The following is a 20,718-nucleotide window of genomic DNA, read 5'->3' as shown; positions in this document are numbered from 1 at the left end:
GACGCCGAGCACGCAGATGAGCTTCCCTGAGATGGTTTCTGATAGTTTGGGCAGAAATTCTTGTTGTGCAAACCAACAGTTTCATCAGCTGTCCAGGTGGCTGGTGTCAGACGATCCCGCAGGTGAAGAAGCCGGATGTGGAGGTCCTGGGCTGGTGTGGTTACACGTGGTCTGCGGTTGAGGCCGGTTGGACGTACTGCCAAATTCTCTAAAACAATGTTGGAGGGGGCTTATGGTAGAGAAATGAACATTCAATTCTCTGGCAACAGTTCTGGTGGACATTCCTGCAGTCAGCATGACAATTGCACACTCCCTCAATTTGAGACATCTGTGGCACTGTGTTGTGTGACAAAACTGCACATTTTAGAGTGGCCTTTTATTGTCCCCAGCACAAGGTGCACCTGTGTAATGATCATGCTGTTTAATCAGCTTCTTGATATGCCACACCTGTTAGGTGGATGGATTATCTTGGCAAAGGAGAAATGCTCACTAACAGGGATGTGAACAAAGTTGCACAAAATCTGGGAGAAATAAGCGTTTTGTGCATATTTCAGCTCATGAAACATGGGGCCAACACTTTACATGTTGTGTTCATATTTTTGTTCAGTATACATACAGTGGGGGAAAAAAGTATTTAGTCAGCCACCAATTGTGCAAGTTCTCCCACTTAAAAAGATGAGAGAGGCCTGTAATTTTCATCATAGGTACACGTCAACTATGACAGACAAATTGAGAAAAAGAAATCCAGAAAATCACATTGTAGGATTTTTAATGAATTTATTTGCAAATTATGGTGGAAAATAAGTATTTGGTCAATAACAAAAGTTTCTCAATACTTTGTTATATACCCTTTGTTGGCAATGACACAGGTCAAACGTTTTTCTGTAAGTCTTCACAAGGTTTTCACACACTGTTGCTGGTATTTTGGCCCATTCCTCCATGCAGATCTCCTCTAGAGCAGTGATGTTTTGGGGCTGTCGCTGGGCAACACGGACTTTCAACTCCCTCCAAAGATTTTCTATAGGGTTGAGATCTGGAGACTGGCTAGGCCACTCCAGGACCTTGAAATGCTTCTTACGAAGCCACTCCTTCGTTGCCCGGGCGGTGTGTTTGGGATCATTGTCATGCTGAAAGACCCAGCCACGTTTCATCTTCAATGCCCTTGCTGATGGAAGGAGGTTTTCACTCAAAATCTCACGATACATGGCCCCATTCATTCTTTCCTTTACACAGATCAGTCGTCCTGGTCCCTTTGCAGAAAAACAGCCCCAAAGCATGATGTTTCCACCCCCATGCTTCACAGTAGGTATGGTGTTCTTTGGATGCAACTCAGCATTCTTTGTCCTCCAAACACGACGAGTTTAGTTTTTACCAAAAAGTTTCATCTGACCATATGACATTCTCCCAATCCTCTTCTGGATCATCCAAATGCACTCTAGCAAACTTCAGACGGGCCTGGACATGTACTGGCTTAAGCAGGGGGACACGTCTGGCACTGCAGGATTTGAGTCCCTGGCGGCGTAGTGTGTTACTGATGGTAGGCTTTGTTACTTTGGTTCCAGCTCTCTGCAGGTCATTCACTAGGTCCCCCGTGTGGTTCTGGGATTTTTGCTCACCGTTCTTGTGATCATTTTGACCCCACGGGGTGAGATCTTGCGTGGAGTCCCAGATCGAGGGAGATTATCAGTGGTCTTGTATGTCTTCCATTTCCTAATAATTGCTCCCACAGTTGATTTCTTCAAACCAAGCTGCTTACCTATTGCAGATTCAGTCTTCCCAGCCTGGTGCAGGTCTACAATTTTGTTTCTGGTGTCCTTTGACATCTCTTTGGTCTTGGCCATAGTGGAGTTTGGAGTGTGACTGTTTGAGGTTGTGGACAGGTGTCTTTTATACTGATAACAAGTTCAAACAGGTGCCATTAATACAGGTAACGAGTGGAGGACAGAGGAGCCTCTTAAAGAAGAAGTTACAGGTCTGTGAGAGCCAGAAATCTTGCTTGTTTGTAGGTGACCAAATACTTATTTTCCACCATAATTTGCAAATAAATTCATTAAAAATCCTACAATGTGATTTTCTGGATTTTTTTCTTCTCAATTTGTCTGTCATAGTTGACGTGTACCTATGATGAAAATTACAGGCCTCTCTCATCTTTTTAAGTGGGAGAACTTGCACAATTGGTGGCTGACTAAATACTTTTTTCCCCCACTGTAACATTGACACATAACCTTCCAATCCAGTCTCTCTGGACTGGAGCTTCTAAATGTTGTTGTGGGCAATGTGAAAGTAGTGAAGGCTTTAATTTAGATTTAACCCACAGGTACAAGGAAAAGTTGATGACCAAATGTTTGAAAGATGCAAAGAACAAACATCATCTCTCAGGTGCTTTGGATGGCCGTCGTTGGCGTTTTCTAAATGTGGGACTTGATGACTTCAGAGATGGATATCCTACTGCTGGCACAAAGGTTTTCTCTCAGGCCCAGAGGGGCACGTCCCCTTCCATTTTTGGGATGCCAAGTCCTACATCTCTTTCTGATAAAACACAATGGAAGCGCTTCTCGAAAGAGCAGGCTTGCTTCTCTAAGAAGAATCCTCAGCAGCAGGCACACCGGGAGCATGTGGCTGCAGTGGAGCACAAACTCAAACAGCATCCTTTGGCTCTGTACCCACATTTAGAGCATGGCATGCCCCCAGAGGTGAGTGGCAGGTAGATAAGACTAATCAGCGATGTCATCACATTGCAGATAAAAGTTGCCTCTCGATCCTTTTTGCAATAAGGCATAAAGGGCTGTTTTCTCAGACACAGAATAAGCCTAGTCCTGGACTAAAATTAAAAAGCATGTTGAATGGAGATCCTCCATTGAAAAGGCTTTAGTCCAGGACAAGGCTTAATCTGTGTCTGGTAAACCAGCCCCTAAAGTATTACAGTAATCAAGTCTTACGCTGTTCTTACAGCAGGACTTTGTTTTGCTTACTTGTAACAACACAATATAATGTCCTACTGATTGTCATTCATCCCATAGTTGTTTTATCAGGTGATATGTGTCCTGGATCCGGATATGTGTGTGAGCAGAGCTTCTGCAGTGACTTCACCAGAAAAAGAGGAGCAGGCGGACGACTGCACTGAGCCGTGTGAAACCATCATGCAGCAATCGGAGTCAGAGGAGGAAGTGAGAGAGGGACCACCTGTCAGTGCAATAATGTAAGTAGATTTCTAGAGAAGTTTGTTTTGGGGCAAACTCTTCATTACTAGGGTATAAACTGTTCATCAAGTGGTATAACTACTGTTGTTACCCCTTTATTATTTGGTTGAAGGACGGACGATTTCTGTGCAAAGAACCCTTACAAAGGGCTGCAAAGAAAGCAGAGCAGTGCCAAGGAAGACCAGATAGTAAACTTCAAACGACTGCGCTCCCCATCTCAAGACGAGGACATCAAGAAAGTCACAAAGCTTTTCTGTGACTGGGTCACCTCATTGGTAAGCACAGCGAACTAACCGGCCAAGAAGGTGAGGACTACACACCCTAATTAAAGGTCAAGTAAAGATCATAATGATTGATTATCATCATATTCTAAATGACCTTGTAGAAGCAGGAACAGAGGCTTTATGATCTTAAAATCTAACCTCCCTGGTAAATGAATGATTGACTCTCACAGGGAGGAGAGAAGAACAACCTGACTGAATCCACCCTACTGGGCCTGTTTGTCAGTGGGTATGAGAAGAAGCCATCCCTGACCTTCCCTATCCAGGTGGTTGAGCCTAAGAACGTGCCAGAGGACCTACGTAACTCTGTGGAGGACCTGCGCAGAGCCCATACCTGTGAGGACCCCTTAAAGGACTCAGAACCATACAAGGTATTGAGTGTCTCAGCTTGAGGCCCACGGAACTCAAAACACAGATGAAAGAAAATGCTTAAATTGCTTGTACAGTTCTTCACTTTCTAAAAGGCAGTATCCACAACTATGTCCACATGTCACGGTCATCATAATGATTGGACCAAGGCGCAGCGTGATATGCGTACATCTTCTTTAATAGTGTACTAGCAACACGATACAAAACAACAAACGAAACGTGAAGTCCTCGGTTAACAACACAAACCAACACGGAACAAGATCCCACGAATCACAAGTGCACAAAAGGCTGCCTAAGTATGGTTCCCAATCAGAGACAACAAGCAACAGCTGATTCTCGTTGCCTCTGATTGAGAACCACCCCGGCCAACATAGAAACACATAACCTAGAACAGAACATAGAAAACGAAACATAGACACTACACAAAGAAACTAACACCCTGGCTCAACATACAAGAGTCCCCAGAGCCAGGGCGTGACAGTACCCCCCCTCCCCCCAAAGGCGCGGACTGCGACCGCACCAGCATAAACCCAACAGGGGAGGGGCCGGGTGGGCATTCCACCTCGGAGGCGGATCCGGCTCCGGGCGTGACCACCACCCTCTAACAACCCCCCCGTAGCGCCCCTGGTCTGGTCTGGCCCCGGTGGCTGGAGGTGGACTGGACATCGGTGGAGCGGATTGCTTAGGCTCCGGTGTGGAGCAGCTGACCGGTACCTGACCAGGCACCGGTGAAACAGGCACGGGCTGTGCCGGACTGACGATGCGCACCACAGGCTTGGTGCGGGGAGCAGGGACGGGCCGGACCGGGCTGGCGACGCGCACCACAGGCTTGGTGCGGGGAGCAGGAACAGGCCGGACCGGGCTGGCGACGCGCACCACAGGCTTGGTGCGGGGAGCAGGAACAGGCCGGGCTGACGACGCGCACCATTGGCTTGGTGCGGGGAGCAGGAATGGGCCGGACCGGGCTGACGAAGCGCACCACTGGCTTGGTGCGGGGTGCAGGAACAGGCTGGGCCGGGCTGGCGACGCGCACCATTGGCTTGGTGCGAGGGGCAGGAACAGGCCGGCCCGGGCTGGCGACGCGCACCATAGGCTTGGTATGAGGGGAGCAGGAACAGGCCGGACCGGGCTGTGGAGACGGACTGGAGGTCTGGAGCGAAGAGCTGACACAACCCGTCCTGGCTGAATGCCTATTTTTACACACTCTGTGTGAGGCATCAGCACAGGACGTACAGGGCTGTGTACTCGTACTGGCACTACAGCACGTGACACTGGCGCAGGATATCCGGGACCGAGGAGGGGTACTGGAGGCCACGAGCGTTGAGCCGGCACACTCCGTCCTGGCTGCATGCCCACCTTAGCACGACACGTGCGTGGTGCTCGCACAGGACGTACCGGACTGTGCCGGACCACTCGCGGCACAGTACGCAGCTCCGCATACCCCGGAACCTGCCCAGTCTCACGCTGCCTAGCCTGAGTACGGGGAGTTGGCTCTGCTCTACATCTAGGCTCCGCCAACCTCCCTTCCAGCCCCCCAAACCCGGTGGCCTCCTCTCCTAATCCACAACCTCGCCCAGTAGCTACCTCCAGCAGCCCCGTCGTCCATGCCGTGTGCCCCCCAAAAAACATTTATTGGGGTTGCCTCTTGTGTGTCCGACGTCGGCCCGGTTGGCGCCGCTGCTCCTCTCTATGGCGCACCTCCACCGTCTCCTCCCACGGACGGCGATCCATTCCGGCCTGGATTTCCTCCCAAGTCCAGGACCCCTGCCCGTCCAAGATCTCCTCCCAAGTCCAGGCTGTCTGCTCCTGGACACGCTGCTTGGTCCTGTTTTGGTGGGATCTTCTGTCACGTACGTCGAAATGATTGGACCAAGGCGCAGCGTGATATGCGTACATCTTCTTTAATAGTGTACTAGCAACACGATACAAAACAACAAACGAAACGTGAAGTCCTCGGTTAACAACACAAACCAACACGGAACAAGATCCCACGAATCACAAGTGCACAAAAGGCTGTCTAAGTATGGTTCCCAATCAGAGACAACAAGCAACAGCTGATTCTCGTTGCCTCTGATTGAGAACCACCCCGGCCAACATAGAAACACATAACCTAGAACAGAACATAGAAAACGAAACATAGACACTACACAAAGAAACTAACACCCTGGCTCAACATACAAGAGTCCCCAGAGCCAGGGCGTGACACCACATCAGTGATGACATGTTTTATTTGTTTCCTGCCTACGGAAAAAAAAATATAATGCACATGTTCAACAGAGCAAACCAAGAACTAAAAGGACCAAATATGGAGCATGGTACCTGGATACTAAAACATGGAAGAAAAGAGATGCTGATGAACCATTACGAGATCCCAATGTCATCCCTGAGGACTTTGAGTTTCCAGCACAACCAAGTGAAATGGTGGGTCTTTGGTATAACTCTTACACTTGTCCTTGTTCTTTGTGGGTAAAAATTAGACAACTGGCTTTGACTATCAATCAGAATATCAATCCCCATTGACGGTTCAGGCGAAATTATCTGATATAATTTGTCTTCTCAATAGGATGATGAACTGAAACAGATGCATGGGACTCAAGCGTTCAAGCAGTTCATCATCAGCAAAGGGCTGAGGGTGCCTAGGGTAAGACAACATTGCTTCACATGTTTACGCAGGTCGTGCTTCACAGCACAGGTGTTTGAATTTCAATGTCAGTTAATATATATATATATATATATATTTTTTTTTTCAATAAATTAGTTGGCTTTTAAACTTGGGTTTATTTTCTTATATTTTGCAGTTTCTGAGTACTCTCTTTGAAGAAGAGGAGCAAGACAACCGATCAAGGCCAGATGCAGCAGGCTCGGCTTCAACACGGAAAGGGAGTGTTCCTTTAGGCAATATGTAGGGCAGTTACACAATACTACACTCAATTTGTCAAAACAAACTAAGAGATAAAAATGTTTTATGCTAAGCTGGTACAAAGGTTCTCCTAATTTTTCACGAGTTTTCATGTTTCCAAATCATTGACTGACTGTCAATGCATGTACATCAAAGATCATCCTCAGTTACCTTGAATAATGACATCTTTCGTGAATAACAAGAATAACCTGCTAGCCTGTTGTTTATCCTCCTGTCATCATATTTGGTGCCAATCCCCTACGGTCATATTTGGTGCCAATCCCCTACTGTCATATTTGGTGCCAATCCTATATATTTGGTGCCAATTTTTCCATGTTGAAAGTAACATGCCATGGGCAAATTGAATTCATAATAAAAGACAATTCACCATAATGATCATAGAGTGCCTTTATTTTTTAAATACAAGTTTATTTTTGTTACACAAGTACTCATTCACTCAGAGCCTTGATTTTTCTAAAGCTTCCTTTTGTCTTTGACATTTCTCATCCTCTTCTCTTGACCCTTTATCATAGAGGACATTTCTGCAAAAAACAACAATCATTACTTTAAATGTATTTTTCTTCACAGAAACAGTGTTTTCAAGACAAATTTCACCTTTGGGCCAATACAGTTTATCTTATCGGACATAAACAGCAATGGAATTTTTCTGGATTAATCAGGAATTTGTTTTCATGAAATTGACCTATCTCCAAACCAATATAATCAACATCCTGATTCTCTATGTCCTGATTACATTCCTATTAAACAATTTAGTCTGCTACGTGAGGCAGGGAGGGGCAGATATAACATGGAAGTCCGGATTCTCACAACTGTTACATTTGGACAACATTGGGCTAATTCAAAACTCAGAATACAGATTTGGTTCTTTAGCACTGATGTCAGTCACCGACCACTGCGCTGCACAGCAGTCATATGAACACAAAAACACTGTCTCTGTTCAACAAACCTTGGTTCTTCATCTGCAAGTCCTCCACTATGTTTTGGAGGCTGTCCAGTTTTCCTTGCAAGTGCTTGCATGTGTCTCCTGTCAACTCAGCCTGCGGATTGGCCACTGGACAAACATTTCAAGTGGAACCACAAGTAATCAAATTAGAGTTCTGAAATTCAAACGTTATTATGATGACATACTGTAAAGTAACGGAGGTTCTCCAAGGCCATTTAATTGGGGCAGTTGTCTCCCACATTGGTTACACAACAGAGTTGTAATAATACAGAAGGCAGTGGGACTTACAGGTGTGTGTGTCTGTGAGAGGGCTTTCTGCCTGAGGCCTGCTCTGTGGTGGAGGTGTGGGGTTGGGGTCAGAGGTCAGAAGTGAATGTACAGGGGACCTGCGGCCCAGTGCCATGGCTCGAGGGGACGAAGTGTAGCAAGGCAGAGATACAGCAAAAGATAAGTCATGGCCTGTAGAAATAGCAAACAATGTCTGAAGTGGAGGAACGGTTAACTGCTTAAAACTGTATACCTTGATCATATCATGTTTGAAGGGGGACCACAGGGATGATAATGGGTCTAGTAGAGTGATATGACACATATGAAATTAGGAAAATAAAGCACATGATTTGTTGAGTGGGTTAAAGTGGTCGGTTGTACCAACAGAGACAAACTCACTCGCGCTTGAGAAGGTGCTGTTTAAATTCCGCTCATCCAGATCAGTTGTCCTAAGGGGGTGAGGCACACCACTGCACATATAGCATACACAAACAGAACGAAGCCACATACAGAATGCACATTCATGTGGCCTGAGGATTAGTGAAGCCATTATACAGAGGTAGGGACCGGTTGCCAACAGCCATGCTCAGGCAGTCAGAAACATGAGGTTCAGGATACATGCTCTTACCTGCTGTTGGTCCCCTTTGTCATATTGGCATTGCTTGTAACATTCTTTGTCACTTCGTTGCTGTAAGAGACATTTTTATTGCATGAAATTTGAATGAAAGAAGCTCCACATGATTGTAGTTTATGGGTTGATTGAGAACCAAAGAGGACACAAGCTTGTATTCATTGAGAAACATGTCACTAAGTGCTGTTTTGAGAAACATGTCACATGGTTGTGAAACATGTTTGTGAAATAAACCACTGTGGTTTCAGAAACCAAGTGAATGACGCACAACAAAAAAATGTTGGGAAAAAACTAGTAGCATCGTGACCTTAGATGTCACACTCAGAGTGACTGAGGTCAGACTTACAGTGTGGTCCTGTGATCCCTCTCTGGAGCAGAGCTCCTTCTGAGGGTGCTTCTGTTGGTGTGTGGTCCGGGGTTCTCAGAAATCACACCTCGCAGCTCTTTGACTAGGGACCGCAGCTCCATGGTGGGGCTTTCCAGCAGCCGCTGAGGCTTCAACTGCAAGAGGGGTGAAGAGATGCTGAGTAAAATACCATTATGGCTAATACCCATTATGGGTTACAGTATATTCAACACAGAAATCTATTGTTGACTATCTGGGATCCTTCCATGCTTTGAGTAAATTGGCTTAAATCTGGCTGTTGCGGAGTCAAGTCAAACGGTTGATGAACGAGTCTGTCATGCTGCCACAGGAATGCAATCAGGGCGTGCTTTTAATTTGGGGGAAGTCATGTGCTGAGCTTGTGTCTTTCTTTTCCACAGCTGAAAAAACATAAACAAAGCCAGGCCCTGGAAGGATTGGAGCCACAAGGCATTTTGTAGGAGGTTTCTGTATTGATCTACCTCTAGCAGGCACTTCGAGCCGTGCTGGGTGGAGGGTAGTGCAGTCGGGGCTGTTGGGCTGGAGAGGGAAGCACGCTGAGCATTACCTGTGGCTCGCAGGTTTTGGCCCTGCAGCTCCTGCAGAAAAGACACAGCACTTGAAAAAGCATACATACAGCATAGAAGGTTATAGACAGTTTAGAGGAGAAAGGATATTCTGAGTACAATGCAAATCAAACAACAAAACACCATATGCATTAGACTTCTATAGAGGCAGATGGACACCCATCCTAGTTCCCACAGGGGGCCAGTATAATTTTTTTTTTTAAATGTATGCACTCATAAAGAGATAAGAGCGTCTGCTAAAATGACTAAAATGTAAAAATGTAGTGAGCTGTACCTTCACATCCAGAGCATGCTGCAGCTTCAGACGTACAAACTCCTGCTCTTGCAACTGGATGAAGTCTTGACAGTGGACAAAGCTCTCAGACATCTGAAGAACATAGTAGGTGAAAATGGGGGTCAGTCAGAGCGAGATGTACACTTGTCTTCATACGGTGTGTGATAAAGTGAGTGTAAATACAAGGTAGTGCCACACCACCTTGTGTAGGGCCGTCTCCAGTTTGGCGACTTTCTCCCTGAGCCGTCTCTCCAGGGAGCGGACGGTCTCTACCTCTGCTGCCACCTGTCTCTTCTCCTCAGTGACTGAAGCCAGCAGCTGGACCTGACGCTTACTCTCTAGACTCTGGTAACGCTTCTCCTGGGAGGGGAGACGATATTGAAGGCAGATTATTATACATTTAAGTGAACACCAGACTATCTTGCTGTTTTAAATCCCTACTTACTTAAGGACACATGGCTTTTATCTGTGTGGAAGCCAGGGCATGTGTAATAATGATAGACACAATGGAGTAACTCAGAATTTGGAGCACTAAAGTAGACGTTGAGATGTTCCTACCTCGTTCAGTTTGTCCATGGTCTCCTCCAGGAGCTGAATTCGGCCCTGGAGAGAGTCGATCTGTTCCCGCTTGGCTGTTATCTGCTTCTGCATCCCCATGGCAACCTTCAGGCCTGGACAGAGAAAGGGGAGCCAGGGCAGAGAGAATCGAGTCAATCAAGGTCTATCTAATCTCATCTCTTTCTGTTGACTCAATGGAGTAGGGAAATTAATCAACCAAATCCAAGGTGAATAATGTCACAATGAGTGACATAAAGAACATGGAAAATAACAGAAATGCTGCACACTGAATATGCTCCCAATTACCACATTTATTGACAACATTTCGATCCAACACGGATCTTCATCAGGTCAAAAGAGCATAAATTCTCATTACTTCCAGAGCTATTTACTCATCAGTGTCCCTAGTCAGTCCTCTCTCAGATTTCCCATAACCATATAAACATAGATCTCTGCTATAATATAATGTTCTCTCTGATGTGCAGTGCTGACCGTGTCCGTCCGCTCCCTCCAGGGTCCTCAGGGTGCTCCTGGCCTGGTCCAGCTCAGCCCGGGTGGTCTTCAGCTGGGCCTTCAGACCCACCACCACACCCTCCTGCTCTTCACTCTTACTGCTGTGGAGCCTCTTCAACTCCTCATGCTCCTCTGGGGGACAGACATACAGACACACACCACCGCATGCACACAAAGCACAAGGGCTTGGTGAACAAGAAAAACATACACTACATGCTGTAGTGGTTTTCCAACACAGTGTAGCAACTTGATCATTGTTCTTGCCGTTTGCCACTGAATACCTATATTTTTCCCTAAAGACTGGTGAAATGGAGGCCATTATATCTAATCACTGAACGGTCTTTATTATTGCAGAATTAATACAGATCATAATTAATAGAAAACATAAGCAAATAACTGTTTGAATGAACAGACAGAGTGGATACATCATTTTATCTGTGAGAGGGGAATATTCTCATATGAAAGCCATCTATGACAGCCAGTGTACCTGTGAGGCAGACCAGTTGCATGCGTTGCACCTCTAGCTCAGCGGTGAGCTGCTGTTTCTCCAGCGTCAGCTCCTTGACACAGCATCTCTGTTTGGACAAGCCAGCCTGCTGCACTCGCCTCTCCTGCTCCAGCACCGCCAAACACTCCTCACGCTGCTCCAAGCATGTCTGTAAAGGGAGGGACACAGCAGGGTTGGAACGGTATTAGTAGGATAGCTTTGAAAACACACCCAAAAAGAAAAATATGGAGTATTATACAATCCAAGACAATGAACAAGCCTGATGATTCCCCTTAGCAGCCTGAATGAGCTCAAAATCTGGTCTTGATTTAGAAGTATGCCAAGTTTTCCCCCCAGAGGGGTAGTAGACAACCAACCTTGAAACTAAAGTAGATGATCAAAACTAACTAACTAGCAGACTAACTCTAACTAACTAACCCTTAGCTGTTGGATCTCCAGCTTGTGCTCATTGAGCTGGTTGCTGAGGCAGCTCTTCTCTTTGTGCAGGGAGTCGATGCTACGTCCATGTTGCACCGTCATCTGGGTGGTGCTCTCCATCTGCAGCCGCAGCACGTCCACCATTTTCTCCCTGTCCTCCAGCTTGAGCCTCAGCACCTCAGTCTCTGCCCTGAGGGCCTGGCAACGGCCCTGGAACTCCTCCAGCCTGGCCCGTCCCTGCTGCACCTCCTGCTGCCTCAGCTGCAGCTCCCTGTCCCTCTCCTCCAGCAGCGCCTGGACCCTCTTCAGCTCCTTGTCCTGGTTACCCTTCAGGGCTTGCAGCCGCAGCTCCTCGTCCCTGGCCCTGTTCAGCTGGTCTGTGGTCAGTTCCAGCTCCCCTCGCAGCACAGCCAGCTCCTCCTGCTGCTCCCGCTGATGCTTCTCGCCCAACAACTGGTAAAGGAGACTAGAAATAATGAGTGTTTGACAACTAAGGCCTTGGTGTCATCTTCCATTCAAAGAAAATGTGCTGCTTGGTCTGCTCCTTCTCCATGGCCAGCTGCTCACGGGCCTGCCACAGCGCTGACTGACACCACACACGTAATACAGTACTGACTCTTATTCAAACATCTCTGTTTGAGTTCACAGGTTTGAACTGATTTGATAAAAAAGTCAGATTAATATTTATATCAAACACAATGATAGACAGACGTTGGGTTGCTGGAATCAAAGAATGTGCAAAGATACCGGATCTCTTTCCACAGCAGCAGGGAGCCATGGATGTACAGTATCCTTCCTGTTTGTGTCTGAGGCTGGGCTGTATTACCGTGAGCTGGCAGAGCCGAGAGTCCAGCTCCTCTGCCTGCTGGAGAGATCTGTCTCTCCCTCTCTGGGCCTCCCCCACCTGTGACTGGGCCTCGGCCAACTGCATCTCCAGAGTACCCACCTGGCACACAACATCATGACAACCCAAACCTTCAGAACTTTCACGTAGAATATTACAATGTCTCCCTCCTAAACCTTTGTTTGAAAAGACCAAGACCACTCTACTATTCTACAACACAATAGGCGTGTGTGTTAGCTGTGACCTTGTCTTCATGGCCCCGCTGGGCATCCAGTAGATCGGAGCGCAGGATGGAGAGAGCTGACTCCAAGTCATTGACCTGACACTGGTGCACTGAAGCCTGGCTTTCACCTTTTTTTCTGGTGAGAAGGAAATAACGCATTAATTTGGACACTTTCTGAAAGATTCGACTTGTGTCTTACAACTGAATGAAAAGATGAGTGACTTTATACATTTTGGGGGAAAATAGAGAGCTTTCAATTTAATTAAACTCAGAAAATGTGTAGATATAGTATTGCTAGTTAATTCATGTCGCTCACTGTAACAACTCCACCTGGACACACAAGCTGGAGGCACTGCTTCTGGAGCTGCTCAATTTCTCAGTCAATATCGCCACCTCCTGGTCATGACTGGTAATAAACTGCTCCATTCTGGAAAAGAGCAAAGCAACCCAACCAAGGCAACTTTACATGTCACCTCTAGGAACTTGCCTCGAACATACTTGCAGTTTTAGGGTTACAACAAATTCTCAGTGGGTGAAGGTAAATTCTATACCATACAGCCTTACATGCAGGAAATGTGTGGGCTATCAGATTAGTGAATGAATGACTGTAATCCCAAATCACCCAAGTGACAGACAAGAATTGTGGAAAGTTAATGAAAATGCACCTTTCCCTTTGCTCCTTCAACATTATCTCTGCTTTCCCTTGGCATTTCTGTTCTTGAGTCTCCATCTGCTCCTTCAGCTGGCACAATGAGTTATGAATGGAAAGATACAATATCAAGAACAACATTTCAAACCCTTACACAAAAAAAAAAAAATATGCACGCATGACTAAGTCGCTTTGGATAAAAGCGTCTGCTAAATGGCATATTATTATTATTATTATATTATTATAAAATTGTTTAGTGTGAAATAAAACATAACACACACATCCTTACCAGCAGAAGGCTTTCTCTCAGATTGTGATTTGCATGCTCCAAGTCCTGTAATACTTTCTCCACCGCAACACCCAGTGCGTCCTGGCTGGTGTACGAATTGTTTCCACAGCGTTTTTCATAAGCCAACAGCGTGGAGTACACCTCCTGTAGTGTCCGCTCCATTGACTCTGCTCTCCTGCTTTGTGACTTTGCTTCATCCTCAGCCTCCAGTAGCCTCTGGTCCCAGGTCTGTTTAGTGACTTGCAGCTCCCTGATCATTGCTTGCATTTTCCCAATTACATCTGCCTGTTTTCTGCTCTCTTTCATTCTGAGGGACAAAACAATTAACACCCACTGGACACTCACTGGTTGATTTCAATTAAATTGCGTGGCACCAACGTGAAATAGATGTTGAATTGACGTCTGTGCCCAGTGGGCATTGAGTGAACTGTAAAACATGTCCTATACTCCCGTTGCAGAGAGCCTGTATCTGTCCAAAGGTATACAGTACAACAGTTTCAGCATCAATTACCTTAGATCAGTCAGGGCATCTTTCTCAATCTGGACCTCCTGCAACTTTGTCTGCAGCTTGATGATGGACTGTCGGAAGTAGAACTTCTGCTGTTCATGAAGCTCATGTGTCTGAAAAAGTATTAGCAAAGGTTGCAATCAATGGCACCTCATGTGGCAAAGAATTTCATGGCTTTTGATATTAGAATCATTGAGTTCAAGAGGCCTTCCACAATAATATGTAACTCTCACCAGGAAAGGAGAAAAAATAGGACTGTATCTCACACTAACCTCACTCAGCTGCTTATGGAGCTCTGACACCTGTTGAGAGTAGTCCCCTATTGCATTGTCCAAAACATCTTTCCCAGGGAAAGTTATGCCACTTCTGACCAGTTCCACATCCAGGCCATATGTAAGAGGCTGGATCACAGACTGTCGGTACGGTGACAGCACTTCTGAGTTCTCCTCCGATGAACCATCTGTATAAAAATAAAAAATATAAAAAATAGTGGCAATAAGGAAAACTTATCACAGCAAACTACTACAGGTAATTTCATAATTCAAAATAGGTTAGTGACATATTTGGTTGTGACAATAGCTCCGATGTGTAACTGTATAGCTAGTACTGGCTATATTTTCTTCATGACACACAAGAAAACCTCATACTCACCCATAAACATAGGAAAGTAATTAATTTGTGAGGGTGAGCTGCTGGGACATGTGCGGCCCATTTTCTCCATAGTAATTTTAGTTGCATGTTCCACCTCTTCTTGCAGCATTTGGGTCTCCTTGGTTCGTCTGTCGAGCTCCTCACTGTAAAGAAAGAAAGACAACGTAACAAACTCGCTTCCAAATGGATGATGGTTCATGGTGCAAAAGGCAGACAATCTGTTTTCAAATACAGGTGGCTAGTGTTTTGAAAAGGATGTGGGGAAGTTAACTAACTAGAGTAATTTAAGGAAAAGGGCAAAATTACCTCAACTCTTCCAGATTGTTGTACCTTCTAGGGACAGTACTGGTGTCATTTGTACCTGTAAGATAGAGGTAGCTAGCTAAATTAGATAGCCAAATGGGGAGGGCTCAGTGCTGCCACTGATGCCAGGAATCAGCACAGTTATGTGATAAGACACTGAACTTTGCTAGTAGGTTAGTAGCTAGCAATGTATATACAAAAGTATGTAGACATCCCTTTAAATGAGTGGATTTGGCTATTTCAGCTACACCCGTTGCTGACAGGTGTATAAAAATCGAGCACACAGCCATGCAATCTCCAATGGAAACATTGGCAGTAGAATGGCCTTACTGAAGAGCTCAGTGACTTTCAACGTGGCACCGTCATAGGATGCCACCTTTCCAACAAGTCAGTTCGTTAAATTTCTGCCCTGCTAGAGCTGCCCCGGTCAACTGTAAGTGATGTTACTGTGAAGTGGAAACGTCTAGAAACAACAACGGCTTAGCCGCGAAGTGGTAGGCCACACAAGCTCACAGAACGGGCCCGCCGAGTGCTGAAGCGCATATAAATCGTCTGTCCTCGGTTGCAACACTCACTACCGAGTTCCAAACTGCCTCTGGAAGCAACGTCAGCACAATAACTGTTCGTCAGGAGCTCCATGAAATGGGTTTCCATGGCCGAGCAGCCGCACACAAGGCTAAGATCACCATGCGCAATGCCAAGCGTTGGCTGGAGTGGTGTAAAGCTCGCCGCCGTTGGACTCTGGAGCAGTGGAAACACGTTCACTGGAGTGCTGAATCACGCTTCACCATCTGGCAGTCCGACGGACAAATCTGGGTTTGGTGGATGAAAGGAGAATGCTACCTGCCCCAATGCATTGTGCCAACTGTAAAGTTTGGTGAAGGAGGAATAATGGTCTGGGGCTGTTTTTCATGGTTCGGGCTAGGCTCCTTAGTTCCAGTGAAGGGAAATCTTAACGCTACAGCATTCAATGACATTCTAGACAATTATGTGCATCCAACTTTGTGGCAACAGTCTGGGGAAGGCCCTTTCCTGTTTCAGCATGATACTGCCCCTGTGCACAAAGCAAGGTCCATACAGAAATGGTTTGTCGAGATCGGTGTGGAAGAACTTGACTGGCCTGCACAGAGCCCTGACCTCAACTCCATCTAACACCTTTGGGATGAATTGGAACACCGACTGCGAGCCAGGCCTAATCCCCCAACATCAGTGCCCGACCTCACTAACGCTCTTGTGGCTGAATGGAGCAAGTCCCCACTGCAATGTTCCAACATCTAGTGGAAAGCCTTCCCAGAAGAGTGGAGGCTGTTATAGTAGCAAAGGGGGGACCAACTCCATATTAATGCCCATGATTTTGGAATGAGATATTCGACGAGCAGATGTCCACATACCGTAGTGTAGCTTGCTAGTCAGGTTAATTTACTTACTTGTTGTTGGAATCTCGTGCAATAATCCATCATCAAACAATTCAGAGGCTTTGTAAATAGATAAATGACTATCTTTGGATATGGAATTTTGGGATCCAGATGACATTATCACTTGGTTAGCTAGCTAGCCGTGTGGGATAGCATGTGAAAATCAACCAGCGCCTGCAAGCAACAAGTAGTAGCGAAGCTTCGTCGCCATGGAAACTGTTGATTTCGCGCTTTCTTCAGAGTTGGTGGATTTTAGAAAAATTAACTCCCGAAAGTTGTTACTAAATATGGACGTTTGTATATACTATCTCAAGAACTAACAGAAATATGGTTACTTTCCGTTAAAACAAAATATTAAAGGGTAGTAGTACAAAAAGTCAGACTAGTTACCACAGCCACAAAGCCATATATCGCGTTCAAAACATCTGAGAACTCTGAAAAATACAACAAATCATGACTTCAGTGATCTTCAGGTCGGAAAGTCGGCGCTCTAGAAAGAGGCCCGCGTTCCCGAGTTGGAATTCCGAGTTGGATGACCGTTCAAATCGATAGTTTCGCAATCGGAGCTTTCCGAGTTACCCGTCTTTTTAAACAGACTGAAGTCGGAAATCTCCGACTTCCAACTTCAGTGCGTTCCAAACAACTGGGAACTCGGAAAAAACGAGCTACGGCTGGGAAAAATCGATCTTTCTAGAGCTGCGACCTGAAGATTCCTGATGTCATTACGTATTTCTCCGACTTCCCAGTTGTTTTGAACGCGGCATATGGTGGGAACCCTGTCCGTCGTTAGCCTACAACGTGTCGTCATCCACCGGTGCAAGATGGATGTTGTAGTTCTCGCAGTTTGTTTCGACAACGACCGTTTGATCCATCCGCAGTTCAGATGGAAATTATCAACACCAACATTAGGAGATGTCAATTTAGGAACTATCTTGTTAATTTACGCTATAGCTAATATAGCCAGCTAATCGAGTTGTTGTAAACGAAATGGAAATTTGAATAGTGAATTGCTATATTTTCACAAAATCGTCTTGTGTCAAGCGTTTGGCAAAGTAAGAAATGTCTCTGTCTCGTTAGCTAACTAACGTTAACTAGCTGGTAGCTAGCCTAGCTTGTTGACCCTGTGTTTTGCAGTTGGTAGCTAGCTATAATATACTCTTCGCATGTAATTTGAGATACATGGGATAGCTAAGATGAATCATGTGAATGAATTGCGTCAGAAATAATGTTCCACATACGGTTACAATATGAGCTTGATAAGTTAGCTAGCTAGCTAAATAACGTGACCCATATTCAACATTTTTAGATTTACCTAGCTAGCTTCAACCCCGCTCCCTTCAAGTAAAACATTAGAATAGACTGGTTGCTTTTCAACATGGTTCAGTCCATTCATTCTACTATCGAATATTTTGCTGGACTCTTTAAATAAGAAATAATGAAAATTATTGATAATGCTAGCCTTTTTTGTTTTTAAGATGACTGTATTGGGCATACAGTATATTGTTATGACTGTATTGTGCATACAGTATATTGTTATGTCATAGCTAGCTATCTCAAATCAAATCAAATCAAATTTTATTGGTCACATGCGCCGAATACAACAGGTGCAGACATTGCAGTGAAATGCTTACTTACAGCCCTTAACCAACAGTGCATTTATTTTAAACAAAAAAAGTAAGAATAAAACAACAACAACAAAAAAGTGTTGAGAAAAAAAGAGCAGAAGTAAAATAAAGTGACAGTAGGGAGGCTATATATACAGTAAAATAAAGTGACAGTAGGGAGGCTATATATACAGGGGGGTACCGTTGCAGAGTCAATGTGCGGGGGCACCGGCTAGTTGAGGTAGTTGAGGTAATATGTACATGTGGGTAGAGTTAAAGTGACTATGCATAAATACTTAACAGAGTAGCAGCAGCGTAAAAAGGATGGGGTGGGGGGGCAGTGCAAATAGTCCGGGTAGCCATGATTAGCTGTTCAGGAGTCTTATGGCTTGGGGGTAGAAGCTGTTGAGAAGTCTTTTGGACCTAGACTTGGCACTCCGGTACCGCTTGCCGTGCGGTAGCAGAGAGAACAGTCTATGACTAGGGTGGCTGGAGTCTTTGACAATTTTGAGGGCCTTCCTCTGACACCGCCTGGTATAGAGGTCCTGGATGGCAGGGAGCTTTGCCCCAGTGATGTACTGGGCCGTACGCACTACCCTCTGTAGTGCCTTGCGGTCAGAGGCCAAGCAGTTGCCATACCAGGCGGTGATGCAACCAGTCAGGATGCTCTCGATGGTGCAGCTGTAGAATTTTTTGAGGATCTATCTAGCTATTATTGGTGGTTACCATTGATACTTGACACCCTGTGGGTGGGGTAGACAGTCTAAATTTATAGTCTCTCTTTCTCGGAGGGGAAACATTTTATTTCTTTTGGATCTAGCTAATCACATAAAACATGTTTTTTCAGGATGCAGGATCTTCAAGACCTTGACAATGAAACATGTTGGGGGGGGGGGGGTTGTTCTACTAAGCTATATGGAATTGTTTTAAGAAGGTCATACCAAGGACTATTTAGTTATTTGATTTAGAATTTTAAGACCCCTTGAAGTATCCCCCAAAAAACAGATTCTACATGGTACAACAGATAGTCCCCCCCAAAAAAAATCTAAAGGAAGTTTGTTCTGAAGTGTCTGAACTATATCTGAGAGATATAAGAAAGATCAGGATTTGATTTGATTTTTTTTTTTTTTTAGATGTATTTAACCCCTTATTTTTGGCACTAAACAGTCTCCATGTATACTTCCATTCATTTTTTTCAACTGGTACCAGTGGATGTGGTGGATTGAGACGTATCTCTAGCTTAAACTGACAGATTTTTATGGGGATTTTTGTATTATGCTAATTACATTTCGCGGGTGGCGTGGAAATCAACTCTAAGTTTTTTAAAAGATATGCTTGTTGTGTTGTGATATGGTCACCCTGTCATTCTGGATATTCTACATAATTAGCGTTTTGTATGCATTTTTGTTTATTGTTTGATACCTGTGTTGTTGTTTAACTTATGTCAATTTGCATGCCTTTTTATTGAGTTTAATTATACTGAACAAAAATATAAACGCAATATTCAACAATTTCAAAGATTTTACTGAGTTACAGTTCATATAAGGAAAGCAGTCACTTGAAATTAATACTTTAGGCCCGAATCTATGGATTTCACATGACTGGGAATACAGATATGCATCTGTTGGTCACAGATACCTTTAAAAAAGGTAGGGGCGTGGATCATAAAACCAGTCAGTAACTGGTGTGACCACCATTTGCCTCATGCACCGTGACACATCTCCTTCGCATAGAGTTGATCAGGCTGTTGATTGTGGAATGTTGTCCCAATCCTCTTCAATGGCGGCGCGAAGTTGCTGGATTTTGGCGGGAACTGGAACACGCTGTTGTACACATCGATCCAGAGCATCCCAAACATGCTCAATGTGTGACATGTCTGATGAATGGCACGACAATGGGCCTCAGGATCTCGTCACGGTATCTCTGTGCATTCAAATTGCCGTCGATAAAATGCAATTGTGTTCGTTGTCCGTAGCTTATGCCTGCCCTACCATAACCCCACCGCCACCATGGGGCACTCTGTTCACAACGTTGACATCATTAAACCGCTCGCCCACATGACGCCATACATGTGGTCTGCAGTTGTGAGGCTGGTTGGATGTACTGCCAAATTCTCTAAAACAATGTTGGAGATGGCTTATGGTAGAGAAATGAACATTACATTCTCTGGCAACAGCTCTGGTGGACATTCCTGCAGTCAGCATGACAATTGCACACTCCCTCAACTTGAGACATCTGTGGCATTGTGTTGAGTGACAAAACTGCACATTTTAGTGGCCTTTTATTGTCCCCAGCACAAGGTGCATCTGTGTAATTATCATGGTGTTTGATCAGCTTCTTGATATGCCACACCTGTCAGGTGGATGGATTATCTTGGCAAAGGAGAAATGCTCACTAACA

The 20,718-nt window shown here is 45.2% G+C and overlaps 2 protein-coding genes across 4 annotated transcripts; one reads left to right on the top strand and one right to left on the bottom strand.

The window, feature by feature from the left end:
• Positions 1-2,333: 2,333 nt before the first annotated feature.
• On the top strand, positions 2,334-6,756 carry fam47e (family with sequence similarity 47 member E; the record flags this gene model as incomplete). The annotated part of the gene is made up of 7 exons (XM_084176192.1): positions 2,334-2,693; positions 3,021-3,199; positions 3,313-3,475; positions 3,655-3,852; positions 6,128-6,271; positions 6,414-6,491; positions 6,649-6,756. 7 exons carry the CDS (start codon positions 2,334-2,336, stop codon positions 6,754-6,756), a joined length of 1,230 nt encoding a protein of 409 aa, XP_084032318.1.
• Positions 6,757-7,143: 387 nt separating this feature from the next.
• LOC311141599 (coiled-coil domain-containing protein 158-like) lies at positions 7,144-17,307 on the bottom strand. Of its 3 annotated transcripts, none has more exons than XM_084176974.1 (23): positions 16,727-17,307; positions 15,303-15,357; positions 14,997-15,139; positions 14,618-14,805; positions 14,349-14,458; positions 13,838-14,144; positions 13,565-13,641; positions 13,216-13,326; positions 12,921-13,035; positions 12,659-12,778; positions 11,833-12,285; positions 11,395-11,563; positions 10,887-11,039; positions 10,395-10,507; positions 10,038-10,196; positions 9,837-9,929; positions 9,458-9,574; positions 8,958-9,112; positions 8,609-8,668; positions 8,380-8,450; positions 8,002-8,172; positions 7,717-7,821; positions 7,144-7,291 (listed from the first exon to the last, which is right to left on the bottom strand). In XM_084176974.1, exons 1-23 carry the CDS (start codon positions 16,830-16,832, stop codon positions 7,224-7,226), a joined length of 3,219 nt encoding a protein of 1,072 aa, XP_084033100.1. In that variant the 5' UTR covers positions 16,833-17,307; the 3' UTR covers positions 7,144-7,223. The 3 variants fall into 3 exon arrangements, 2 of the variants coding, with proteins under 2 accessions (XP_084033100.1, XP_084033101.1); XM_084176975.1 differs by having other exon boundaries at positions 8,380-8,429; XR_014614237.1 differs by lacking the exon at positions 8,380-8,450.
• Between the last annotated feature and the right edge of the window lie 3,411 nt (positions 17,308-20,718).

Source organism: Coregonus lavaretus (genome assembly GCF_964263955.1).
Source record: "Coregonus lavaretus genome assembly, chromosome: 14".
NCBI lineage: Eukaryota > Metazoa > Chordata > Actinopteri > Salmoniformes > Salmonidae > Coregonus > Coregonus lavaretus.
The sequence above is the reverse complement of the archived record's forward strand: the minus strand, read 5'-3'. Positions and strand labels throughout refer to the sequence as shown.